The 13,648-nt window shown below is 38.8% G+C and overlaps 1 protein-coding gene across 3 annotated transcripts in view; it reads left to right on the forward strand.

The window, feature by feature from the left end:
- The window catches only part of rps6ka5 (ribosomal protein S6 kinase, polypeptide 5), a 52,269-nt gene extending 40,015 nt beyond the window's left edge, over window positions 1-12,254 (forward strand). The window contains exons 14-18 of one of the 3 annotated variants that reach the window (XR_008633142.1): window positions 1,520-1,711; window positions 7,993-8,152; window positions 8,926-9,089; window positions 9,411-9,517; window positions 10,130-10,250. Coding sequence is in view for 1 of the 3 variants with exons in the window: in XM_020920529.2 (XP_020776188.1) it covers window positions 1,520-1,711; window positions 7,993-8,152; window positions 8,926-9,089; window positions 10,130-10,456 (843 nt within the window). In the remaining 2 variants the exon portion in view is untranslated. Of the gene's footprint in view, window positions 1-1,519; window positions 1,712-7,992; window positions 8,153-8,925; window positions 9,090-9,410; window positions 9,518-10,129 lie in introns of all 3 variants that reach the window. The other 2 variants (XR_008633141.1, XM_020920529.2) reach the window with 2 other exon arrangements.
- Window positions 12,255-13,648: the final 1,394 nt, after the last annotated feature.

A 13,648-nucleotide genomic window follows, 5' to 3' on the forward strand; every position in this document is an offset into this window, starting at 1 on the left:
AAAACATGCATTCTTACTGTGAGCTGGGTCGCCTCTCCACAGACCTGACCTGTATTGCGCTGGTGCCCTCACTTGCTTGTCTCTATACATTTTTAAAGTGCCTATGACAGTTTGAACTACACATTTCACACTTTCTGTCCAGTTTGATCATGTAAGAAAACACCTTTATTTAGTTTTCTCTCCCTCTCTCCCCTCTGTCTGTCTTTACTCTTTTCCCACTCTCTTCCTTCTTTACTCTCTTTCCTCCCTCCCTCTCTCTGTCCCTAATGCCCTCTCTCTCTCCTCCCTCTCTCTGTCCTCCCTATGTTTCCTTATCCCCTCTCTCTCCCCCTAACCTGTTCTTTATCTCCTCCCTCTCTCTGCATCTCTCTCCTCCCATTATTTCCCCTCTCCCCGTCTCTCTCCTCTTTCCCTCACGCTCTCTCTCTCCTCTTTCTCCCTCCCCCCTCTCTCCTCCCTCTCCCTCTCTCTATCTCTCTCTCTCTTCTCTTTTTCTCTCCTCCCGTTGTTTCCCTCTCTACCTCTCTCTTCTTTCTCCTTCTCTCTCTCTTCTCTCTCCTCTTTCCTCTCCCTCTCTCTAATGTACACAAACGTGGTTATTTGACAAATAAACATACATAACACATACACACATAAACACACAGAACAGAAAAAAACACCTTTACTTTTCTTCACAAACTGCTTCTTGATCTGTGTAAAACTTTACTTTATCTTTAAAACAGATATAATAGCACCAGATTAGATAGAAATGGAAAAAAAATCATCAAAAATTTTCTGGTGGCAGGTCCGTCAAACGCTTTTCTCCATGGAGACGTTAATGCTTTGTCTGAATGTTTCACAGTATGACATTAAACCTTTTTGTCTTCATGGAGACCAAACCAGACCAAGTCACGGGTCAGATCTGTGGAGAGGCGACCTCGCTCACAGTCACAGTGTCTGTTTTTCTAGGTATTTCTTAGCTTTAAAACCACCGGTAATTGAATAAATGTAAAGTAGAGATGTTTAAAGTCACACTGTGGAACATTCCAGGCAGAGTAATGATGTATCCATAGAAACAAGCAGGTGACTGACCAACAAAAAAGTTACATAGTGAACCTTTTAAGTCATGCAAATCTCTCCTCATATCATTGGACTAAAAATATACTTTCTCTTCAAATGCTTAGAATAAAACAACATTTTTCATTGTAACTAAAGCAGTAATACGAGTTATTTGACCCAGTCCCCAAAGTTTTACGTTTTAAAAAGTCCTGAATTTGATTTTCCAAAGTGTCCAATTGTAAAGCTGATACCTGCGCTGTGAACGATCGCCTTTCAAACCAAATCATTGTATTTTACTGAACTTCCATTTTCGCAGTCACTCCTCAGAGAACAGTATCTCAGAATTGCCTCGTCTGACCCCAACATGGAGGGTCAAAACTACCATCTCCTCCCAGCCTTCACGTCCAATTTCGTCTGGTCACAAAGTGCTCCACAGAAAGAAATGATCACCGTGTGTATGTGTTTTCAAATTGCTCCACAGAACCTGCTCTTCACCGACGAGAGCGAGAATTCGGAGATCAAAATCATAGACTTTGGATTTGCCCGTCTTAAACCTCCAGACAATCAGCTGCTGAAGACGCCGTGCTTCACTCTGCAGTACGCCGCGCCAGAAATCCTCAAGTACGACGGCTACGATGAGTCATGTGACCTGTGGAGCCTGGGCGTCATTCTGGTGAGTGGACAGCAGGGGGGGTATGGACAAAGAGAGAGAGAGAGACGTGAGGAACGGGAGAAAGAACAGAGAGAGAGAAAGAGAGACAGTATTTGGGGTTGTGGCATTAGAGCGCCCTTATTACACTGTTTTCTGAAGGGTTCTAATGTTTCCTCATCACAAACACATCTGGATTTGTGTTTTGTTTCATTCACACGTATTTAACACACAAATTCTCTCTTCCACCTTGAGATGTCATGTGGTAATATAACAGGAAGTGCTCCACTGTGTTTTTAAACTCCATACATCTTCACTAGAATTATTTCTTTATTTACAACAAGGACAATGCACAAAAAGCATTAATCTGAGAGAGAAAAGACGCTCTGCACCAGATTTAGTATAAAACCCATTAAAGAAACTATTTACATTAAACCAAGTCTACTCAACTCAGCGTTTCCTTCAAATAACCACAATCCAATTCATCATTCAACATTTAAAACAATCAATATGAATTCATTCATTTGGATCATTTCAGCCCTGGAATTGCTGGTCTCAAGTGACCTAAAGACAAAACTTTTGAGCATTTTGAGCTTTGGCGATGTAGACAGCAGAGGTGGGACCAAGTCATTGTTTTGCAAGCCCCAAGTAAGTCTCAAGTCTTTGACATCAAGTCCAAGTCAAGTCCTCAGTCAAAGACAGGCAAGTCCAAGTCAAGTCTCGAGTCACTGGCCCATAAGTCCAAGTCAAGTCCAAGTCGTCTGCTTTGAGCTTCAAGTCATTTCAAGCCTTTCAACTAAAGTACCAAATATAGCTTTGATTTTTGCAATTTATGAATTTTAAACTAAATTGTACTTAAAAAGCCATGATATATTTGAGTTAAAGAAATGCTAATTTTTCCTTTTTAAGTGTTTTGACAAGATCTAAGTGTGACTCATTATAGTCAGAACATGAAGAATTCACATTTAAAAGAGCTTAATAACAGTTATTTTCTCTGAAATGGAAGGATCATGTTCTTTGTAGTTCCCTTTGTATTACTGTATTATACTCTATATTACTGTAGTACATTTGAGTATCACAGTACTTCAGTTCCATCAAAGTAACAAACACAGAAGTGGGAGGGATGTTCCAGTTTGTTTCTGTAAAATTCAGCACCACATTTATCAACATTTATAAAGAGAAAATTATTTTCTAAAAACATTTTTTTAGGAGAAACATCAAGTCACAGCTCAAGTCTGAGTCAAGTCCCAAGTCTTAATCCATTTTATCAAGTCAAGTCTCAAGCCCTAAAAATAGTGACTCAAGTCAGAATCGAGTCCAAGTCACAATTTGCACATCCCCACGTCTGATACTAAAGACTTACTCAAACATGTGTTAATGAAACAAAGGTCTTAAAGATAATAAGAGTCAATTTTGTGTAATATAGGACCTTTAATTGACTCACCATATTAAGCTGTGATAAGATCGGACGCCCAGTGCTTCTTCCTCCAACATTTTATATTCTCTTTAGGAACACGGCACGGAATATGTTATTTTAATATCAAGATTTTTGGTTGCTTTTACCTTTTGGAAATCAGATTTTCAAACCCATTTCTGATTAGTCCTATTCACTCCCTCCATGTTTGTGACTGCAGTGAAAGAGACTCCATGGGCTCAGAGAGACTTTTCAAAGGCCAATGACCTGATTATTGATAAAGGAAAATAAGTCTTTTGAAAAAACACAGCCTTTCACTGGGTATAATTTAATCAGGAGCTCTACATGGCTCAAATATGTTCTGCAATCAGGCCGCTTTGTTTGTATATGTCTCAGTCAGGCTTTGGAGGATGAGGAAAAACTAGGGCTACATGTAGGTCTTTATCATTAAGTCGATTAATCAGTTGACCATAATTTGTATTACTCGATTAATTATTTTATTTTGATGAAAATGGAAGAGAGGGAGGGAGCTGAAGATTTGGTGTTTTGTGGTGTTCTAATGTTGTTCCCTTCTCAAAAATAGACCTGGAGTTGTGTTTTGTTTCATTTACATGTTTATTATTAGTCATTCTACATCTCCAAAGCACCAAATGCTCTGTTCCACCTTGTGATGTCATAAAATGGTAGTTCAAGTAAACACCTCCTTTTCCCTTTAGTTCAGTAGAGATTGGCAATTCCAGGTCTGAAATCAGCCAAATGATTCTAGTGAAGGCATACGGAGTAAAATACAGTGGAGCACATCTTGTATCACCACATGACATCACAAGGTGGAACAGAGTGTTTTCTGTTTGAGAGAAGACCTCAACTTAAATGTGCAAGTTTGTGTGTTAAACATGTGTGAATGAAACAAAACACAACTCCAGGCGTGTGTGTGATGAGGAAACTACTTTAGAACATAGATCAGAAAATAGTAATAGTAATGTGGGCCCTTTAAATGTAATCTTTTTAAAAAGACTAGAGGTTGGACTTTTAACACGTTAATAAATACGATTAATTAATTACAAAGAGAATAATGCATTAAAAATATTAATGCCGTTTGCCAAACAATGTGGAACGTTAATCAGTGCACCATGTCGTGGTTCGCCAATTATACTGACACACACAGTTCCCACAACAACAATCGAGGAGCATGACATGAAAGTGCTCTGGGTCTGCTGATGATAAATGTCTATTCAAAAAACTACTTGATGGAAATATTGACAAAAGCGTTATTTATTGTAAACTGTGCAGAGAAGAGTTTGCATATTACAGAAGCACCTCAACCCCACAACACCATTTAAATGCAAAACATGTGACAGCGAGAACAGAAACTGGAGCTGCTGGTGGGAGCACAAGTACAAACTGCTGGTCCAAGTACAAACAAGAGGTTTCAGCCCAAACTCAAACACTTGACGGGCTTCAGGAAAATGAGGAAATGAGAAAGGCAAATATTGTTATGCGATTAATTGAGATTAATTAATTACAAAGCTTGTAATTCATTTCATTATTTATTTATTTTTTTTATCAAGTCCCACAACTAGTAAATACAAGGTTTCCTGGTACTTTTTTTCTGTATATATAGTAGTTTTTGCTTGAGCTCCCCCTGCAGGTGTATTGTTGTGAGTGCAGTTTGGGTCAAATACACAAAGATACAGAAGAGTTTTGAGAGCTCTTGCCATGCCCCCTTTTTAGTCAAGCAGTCGTCTTTAGTCCAGCAAGAATTTCTTTAGTTGACTACAGGAAGTTTTAATGTTTTTATCTGTCTGTTTATCCATCTATTTACAGATCTACAGAAAAAAAACTGATGTTGGAAAACTACTTTGACTTTTGATTTATTAATAGTGACATATTTGCATTACATGTTTGTTTGTTTGCTCGTCTTCATGGGAATGTTATCACTTTCCATAAACTTGTTTATTTCCATGGAGACACACATGACAACAGCATTAGGCAGAGTTACAGGTCAGGCCCGTGGAGAGGTGAGCCTGCACTTGTGTTGGCACGATAAAAACATTTCAAACTCGGATTTTGATAAGGAATAGACTCTATACTCAATACAGATTCTGATACCACAATGGTTATAAAAAACACTCTTTCTTTAGACAATAGAACATGGATTTCCACATTAAATGGTAGTTTTTCTTTTCTATTCCCATATGTGTTGTATGTGTGTAATCGTCAGTGGTCCAGTAGGTTCATGTTGGTCCATGTGTGTGTACTAGTCTGTGTGCTCTTATACTTGTTCTCATACAGCTCAACATTCATCATCATTCAGGAAAGATTAACTTTGTCCTGTGAACATAACGTTTTTAGTATTGATATCTGCTCAAATGCATATCTTGTTTTGATACCAGTGTTAGTATCGATTATTATCTGATTTTTGATACTTTTGACAGCCCGAATTCTAATGCAGACGCTTGAGTGATTAAAGGGTCACTTTGTGTGTTGCTTATGTTCGACTCATTCATCCATATAAAACGGTGTACAAGTGTTTTTCTGCGCCGTCGTCCCCTGCGGTTAAACATGAGTACTGTTTTTTGTGTACAACTGATGAAATATTTCTTGACAAGTTGTGTTCCACAGGTCAGAGGGAGAGATGGAGACAGAGAGAGAGACAGGCTTAAACTGAGAGAGGGAGAAGAGAAAGTGACACAATAAGAGGAGAGTGGACAGAGAGAGATAGACAGAGTGACAGGGAGAGAGAAAGAAACAGAAAGAGAGAGAGACGGGGGGTGTATAGAGAGAAAGATGGACAGAGAACGAGGGAGGAAGGGAGTAGACTAAGGGACAGGGAAACAGAGAGAGAGAGGAAGGGAGAAGAAGAGAAGAGAAAAACGAGAGGAGAGAGAGAACAGTTTAAACCAATACAAAAAGTGGCCTAAAAGATATGTCCTTGCATGTGTTTCCTTTTTCATTGGTTTCCTGCACTTCCTATACTATACACTTTACACACAAAATACTTTTTATGGTTCTGGTTTTGTCTCTCGATCAGAATCCTAAAGCAGAACTCAGTCAGGTCTATATCAGGTCTAAAGCTACTCAGGACTAAACTACAGGAGCTGCAGTAGTTCTCCAGCCCCTCCCAAGCAGCTCACCACAGGATTTCTGAATTATATGTATCATGCTGCAGAAAAATCTGAATTTATTGTTTGTCTGTCTACGTCTCCAAAGCTCAAAATGCTCTGTTCCAACTTGTGATGTCATGAAGCGGTAGTTTTCAAGTGAACAGTTCCTTTTACCTTTAGTTCTTGCAGAGAATGATAGAGATTCAAGGGCTGAAATCATCCAAATGATTCTAGTGAAGGTGCGTGGAGTTTTAAAACACAGTGGAGCACTTCCTGTACAGTGTTTTCTGTTTGTTAGAAAGCCTAGATATGTAGAGTTTGTGTGTTAAACATGTGTAAATGAAACAAAACACAACTCTGGGTCTGTTTGTGATGAGGAACCTACATTAGAACATCAGAAAATACAAGCCCTTTAACAAAGACTCATGAATGAAACAATGCCAGTGCTACCAGTGTAATGTGCACCTCACCAGGCCCACTGCTTTTATTGTGTTGAATACGAGGGTGAAGGTGAGAGGAGCCAGCCTGTTCAGATCATTTAAACCCACTTCATCCAGCCCATTGAAAATTTGTCCGTGATCTACAAAAAACACGTACAAATGTGGGCAGCTGTGATCGGTCAAGGGCTCTTCTCTTATGGTTGTTTATTATGGTCCATTTGTGTAATAATGGGCAGAAAAATGGGGGCAGAAAACAGTCATTGAAAATAATAACGAAAGCTGCAACAAGCACATTGCCTAATACAGCTGAACATTTTGGGGAAAATATCTCTATTTACCAGATGAGTATTGTAATTTTGGTTTGAATTGCAATGTTTTAATGTTGGGATTTAGTTCCCTGTTTTTATTTTTAAATATTCTACTGTATATTAAACTAAACTGACTCTTGTGAGCTTGAGGCCATGTTTAAAAACAGACCTGGAGTTGTGTTTTGTTGTGTCTGTTCCATCTTGTGATGTCATGTCAAGATAATAACTACTTTCTACCTTTAGTTCAGTAGAAAATGGCAGTTCCAGGGCTGAAATGATCCAAATGATTCCAGTGAAGGTAATATGGGGTTTAAAAACACAGTGGAGCACTTCCTGTATTACCACATGATGTGACAAGGTGGAACAGAGTGTTTTCTACTTGAGAGAAGAAGTACACCTAAAATAATATATAGATATATAATATATAGAATACAACATGAATTTAACATGTGTAGGAAGAAAGAGAAGATGAAACATGAACTGATAAACAAATCCTTGTATTTCAGAACATGTTTTATTTGTAGAGGTCTAAACTATAGTGCTAATTCACATTTTGTGGTTTGCTGATCACATTAAATTAATAATTTCAGGTGATTTTGTAAGAGTGAACATTGGAATTGTGAAACAAATCCAGTTATTTTAATAAGATCTATAAAATCAATTGACCCTGCTACTATCAGTTTATCAGTTCATATTTCAGTTTTTCTCAAATGCTAAGTCTCTGTCAAAATAATGTGATTTTTCTAGGAATTGTGGTATCAACTAATGACCATTTTTTCTTCAGTATTGAAATTTTAGTATCCACTTTGTCCTTTATTTTCTCCAGTTCTAGTCCTGGTTTAGCTCTTGTCAAATCTAGATTTGTTTTTCTTATGCATTTAGTCCTAGTTAAGTTCAAATGTTGTGTGTTGTGTGAACACAGCATAAATATAAATAGCAAACTATGTCTTAATATTAATCATAAAAATCAATTAGTTTATTCCATGTCCCCTGCTCCCTGTCTGACTTGCCCCTTTCTGTTTTGGCCCTGTCTCCTCAGTACACGATGCTCTCAGGGCAGGTGCCGTTCCAGTGCGAGGAGAAGAGCCTGACTCACACCAGCGCAGAGGAGATCATGAAGAAAATCAAACATGGAGACTTCTCGTTCGAGGGGGAGGCCTGGAGGAACGTGTCCCAGCAGGCCAAGGACCTCATCCAGGGTACAGCACAGACACACAGAAATACTGTAGAGCTCTTGAACTTGATCAATTTAACTCTTAAAGATCCAATATTATGCATTTTCCTGATCTCTGTTTTAATGTCATTTCCTCATCACAAACACACCTGGAGTTGTGTTTAGTTTCATTCACACATGTTTAACACACAAACACTGCACATTTAGGCTGAGTTCTTCTCTCAAACTGAAAACACTCTGTTCCACCTTGTGATGTCATGTGGTAATACAAGTGCTCCACTGTGTTTTTAAACTCTATTCCACCTTCATTAGAGTGATTTAGATGATCTTCAGCCCTGGAATTTACAATCTCTACTAAACAAAAGGAGCTGTTCACTTGAAAACTACCTCTTCATGACATCACAAGGTGGAACAGAGCATTTGGAGCTTTGGAGATGTAGACAGACTAATAATAAAGAGTAACTCAAACGTGTGAATGAAACAAAACACAACTCCAGGTCTGTTTTTGAGGAGGGAACAACCTGATAACAAAGCACAATTTTGTAAATGTAGGATCTTTAATGATTACATGATCATGGTTGTGGCTCAAGACATGACTGATATCCCTCTGCATAAAACAAATACAGAGATATAATTTTGCATTTGCCAGTATGTCCCAAATCTATAAATATGAATACCTGACAACAAATGCTTGTAATCTCTCTGTAATCCACTCAGTTTTTTTGGGGTTTTTTTTGTTTCCACCTTTTGACCTAAGTTTTCTAAAGCTGTTTCACTTTTCCCCTTCCCTGTTTCCAGAGCTGTTGACAGTGGACCCAAACAAGCGTATAAAGATGTGTGGTTTGAGATACAACACATGGCTCCAGGATGATTCTCAGCTCTCCTCAAACCCCCTGATGACCCCTGACATCCTGGGCTCCTCCACTGCCTCTGTGCACACCTACGTAAAAGCAACCTTCAACGTAAGAACCAAATCTATGGATCTAGGGATGGGACAAAATTGTGTACACATGAGAAAAATGATCTTGTGGGACTTTTTCCTCAAGTTTTTACATTTAGACAGAATAAGGGTTAAAGGTCTGATATTGCACAATATAGCTTCTTGTGAGCTTTAAAATATGTTAGAACAGTATTACCTCCTCAAAAACAGACCTGGCATTGTGTTTTGTTTCAGTCACGTTTGTGTAATCCTGCATTATTAGTCTGTCTACATCTAGCATACTTAAAATGCTCTGTTCCAAATTGTGATGTCAAGTTAACAGCTACTTTTGCTTTTTGTTCAGTAGAGATTGGCAATTTCACTTCTGAAATCATCCAGATAATTCCAGTGAAGTTGTGTGGAGTGAAATCACAGTGGAGCACTTCCTGTGTTACCACATGACATCACAAGGTAGAACATAGTGTTTTCTGTTTGAGAGAAGAACTAAAGCATATGAAGGATCTGTGTGTTAAATATTCCAACATGTTAAACGTGTGAATGAAACAAAACACAACTCCATGTGTGTTTGTGATGAAGAAACAGGTTAGAAAATAGCCTGATATGTTGGCAAGTTACATTTCAAAAAGCAGTCATACAATGACATCATAAATATAAATCAATAAAAAGTGTGGCCTAAATTGTGAACTGGATCACTCATTTTATTGATTATAATTTATGTCAAAATCTCTTTTTTTCTCATTGTCTTGGATCTCTTTGAAATCTTGTCTTGTGTCACTCCTATATGTAACCTCACTATTCGGCCCAGTTTAAAGTAGTTCACAGGTGCTGTTGAGGTTTCAACTGTTTAAAAATGTCTATCTGCAGTGGTTTGAACTAGTTTTTACTGCACGAGGTCGTCTTTTCCACCACACAAAAGTTTGCAATATAGATGTTGTGTGTTATGATGCAATATACTGATTCAGATTTAGACTTAGACAAAGTTTATAAATCCACAGTTACTTGGACACAGCAGCTCACACATGTCAGTTTAGTAAAGTATACACCTGTTTTGTTTTGTCACAGGCCTTTAACAAGTGTAAACGGGAGGGCTTCCGGTTACAGACGGTGGATAAAGCTCCTTTGGCCAAACGGCGAAAGATGAAGAAAACGAGCACCAGCACAGAGACACGCAGCAGCTCCAGCGAGTCCACGCACTCCTCCTCCTCCTCTTCGCAGTCACATGACAAGCACTTCCATGACGGCGACGCACACAATCTCCATAGCAACAGTAACAATAGCAACACACAGCCAGCGACACCTCTGACCACGCCCATAAACACTCCTCTGGCGCTAAGCTCGGACGAAAATATACCAGCGCCCCCTGCCTTCCACTTTACAGAAGGACAATGAACGAAGGCAGAAAGCAAAAAAGAAAAGATATGAGAATATTTTTGCGGAGTTTCGAAAAGTAGCCTGTTTTATCCCTTTGGCTGAATAATTGCATGGTATCTGCATGGGAACGCCAAAGCATGCAACGAAAGCAATGGCTGTAACCTCAAAAATCATCGTTAGCAATAGCCGATAATTTGCTTTCTTTGTCGTAACATCTGAAATATGTTTTCAGGGAGGTGTGTGCTGTCAATGTTGTCCAAAAATAGAGAAAAATACACATAATATACTGATAAAAGCCCCATTCACACATGCAGCCTAACCTGAGAATTTACCTGCAATTTGTCAGAACAGGATCATGTGTGAACAGAGCTAGACTTACGTGTGAATAAAGATAGAAAATATCATGGTTCCACGCTTAGTTTCCCTGGTTATGATCTTGCTTTCTCTGGTTACGAGCTTGATTTCCTGGTTATTATCTTAGCTTCCTGGTTACAATCTTGATTTCCCTGATTACGAGCTTGGTTTCCATAGTTACAAGTGTGGTTTCATGGTTACTGGTCCCTGGTTCCATTCTCATTCAATTTAAACAATGTTGCAGTGTGTTTCTATGTGCGAGAATGCAGTGAGCCTGTTTGAGTCATTTGACAATTTTGCATCAGTTATGCCAGTCAATTTTAGTCCAGAGACTGTTAAAAATGTGTCTGTTGCAACCATAGTTCTCCTTCATTTAAGTGAAGTTCACAAAGAAAGTTTGATAAGATTTATTTGGATAAAAACCTTGGTCAAATCCCGTCTGGCTGTAATCACAAACACATGAAAGCATCTGTTTTGCTCGAGCTTTTTACTATTTAAATGTGCTGTTAACACCAATGCTGAGCTCAGATTTCACTTAAAATAAAGTAAATATTTAAAGAAATAATAAAAACCTGGGTATACGCAGATCACATTTTGACGCAAATTTGGCTCTGACTCAAATTAGGGATCAACAAAGCCAAATTTCAGCAAATTCCAGGTTAAAGCTTCAACTAATAACTGACCCGGAAATGCTCTGGAGCTGCGTGTGTGAACGGGGGTCCTCTGGCATTTTACCGGGAATCATGTGTGAGCGGGGCTTTATGTAACAGATACTTTAAGGGCTGCTGCCATCTTGTGACATAGAGCCAAAATGGCGTCCGCTTTGTCTGTCGTCTAAAGGGAAAAGTCGTGTGTTTACGTCAAAAAAGGAAAATCGTAGTTATGCAGTCTTGGGTCCACTCCTTTTAGTGGGAAGTCTGTGCAAGTTTGAGTGTATTTATATGTGAATTTTAAAGATTTTGTTTTTTACAATAAGCTATATCAATATTATTATTATTAATTTATTTATTGTCCTGAGAGAAAAGAGAATATGTATCGTGTAAAGTTTAAAGTGTTTTATTGTTTATGTGTTGGGTTTTTGTAAGTATTTGTCGCTGTCATGCTTCAATAGAAATGCAGCTTTTAGGTTTTAAGGTCCATTGTGTAACTTTTCTGGTGGAGGGTCCGCCACCTGCTTGCTCTGCCTCGAATGGTCCACATTTATTCAATTACAGGTGGTTTTACAGCTCAAAAATACCTAGAATAACAGGTATTCTGACTTTGAGTGGGGTCGCCTCTCCACAGATCTGACATGTAACATCTCTATGGAGAAAAGCATTTGACGGATCCTCTAACAGAAAAGTTACGCAATGCACCTTTAAGACTTTTGCAGCAGACTGATACAGGCCAATAGTTCTCCAAATGTGGTACACAGGGTTCTTTTGGTAGTACTCAGGTAGGTTCCTCTAATTTATGTTTTAATGCCCTTAGTTTTGGATTAGTCCTGGTTTAGTTCAGGATTAGTCCTGGTTTAGTTCAGGATTAGTCCTGGTTTAGTTCAGGATTAGTCCTGGTTTAGTTCAAGATTAGTCCTGGTTTGCTTCTGGATTAGTCCTGGTTTAGTTCAGGATTAGTCCTGGTTTAGTTCAGGATTAGTCCTGGTTTAGTTCAGGATTAGTCCTGGTTTAGTTCAAGATTAGTCCTGGTTTGGTTCTGGATTAGTCCTGGTTTAGTTCAGGATTAGTCCTGGTTTGGTTCAGGATTAGTCCTGGTTTAGTTCAGGATTAGTCCTGGTTTGGTTCTGGATTAGTCCTGGTTTAATCCTATAGTCTAGACCTCATTTGTGGTAGTATACATCAGGTGTTAATCCTATTTAATGGTGCACTACGTAACATTTCTGGTGGAAGGTGCACTAACTGCTTGTCTCCATGGAGATGTTATTGCTTTGTCTGGAATGTCCCTCAGTATGGCCTTAAATCTATCTATCTCGCATGCATTCATTAAGCATTTTTATTGCTGAAAAAATACAATCTTACTCACCTCTCCACAGATCTGACATGTAATTTTGATTGATGACATCCCCGGTTTGGGTCCATGGGGATGGATCATTTCAAACAGGTTGCATTGTGGAATATTTCAGGCAAGGTAGTAGTAGCATCTCTATGGAGACAAGCAGGCTCCACCAGAGAAGTTACATAGGCACCTTTAAAATCTGGTTTAGTCTAGTCTTACATTTGGTTTAGTCCTGGTTTAGTCCTTTTTCAGTCCTAGTTTAGTCCTTTTTCAGTCCTGGTTTAGTCCTGCTTTAGTCCTGATTTGGTCCTGGTTTAGTCCTGGTTCAGTCCTGATTTGGTCCTGGTTTAGTCCTGGTTCAGTCCCTGTTCAGTCCTGGTTTAGTCCTAGTTTAGATCTGGCTTTAATCCCAGTATAGTCCTGTTTTAGACCTGGTTTAGACTTGGTTTACTCCTGGTTTATTCCTTGTTTAGTCCTGATTTGGTCCTGGTTTTGCTAAGACCCTTTTATACTTAGCAACAGCTTTAACTCTGGTTTAGTCCTGCAGTGGGTTTAGGAATATTTTTGACGTGTTAAATAGTTGCTTTCAGTCTGGTTTAGACCCAGTTAGACCTTGTTTCTTTATGTGACCAGTTTTAGATTCTCAAATACATCCTCTATGCATTTATACCTGTCAGAAAACCACTAGAAGTTCATTTGAGATCTTTGTTTTTAGCCACACATAATTCATAAACAGTATTTTCAGATCCAGCCCAATGTTATTTCCTCACATATGGGACGGGAGCAGCCGCGGGGACTTGACCCAAAAGAGCAGCTATTTTTAGAGCAGCTTTGTTCTGAAAACGTGACTATAATGAGACTTGC

The sequence above is a fragment of the Boleophthalmus pectinirostris genome, unplaced genomic scaffold (assembly GCF_026225935.1).
Source record: "Boleophthalmus pectinirostris isolate CB_2022bp ecotype Guang Dong unplaced genomic scaffold, ASM2622593v1 HiC_scaffold_10, whole genome shotgun sequence".
Taxonomy (NCBI): domain Eukaryota; kingdom Metazoa; phylum Chordata; class Actinopteri; order Gobiiformes; family Gobiidae; genus Boleophthalmus; species Boleophthalmus pectinirostris.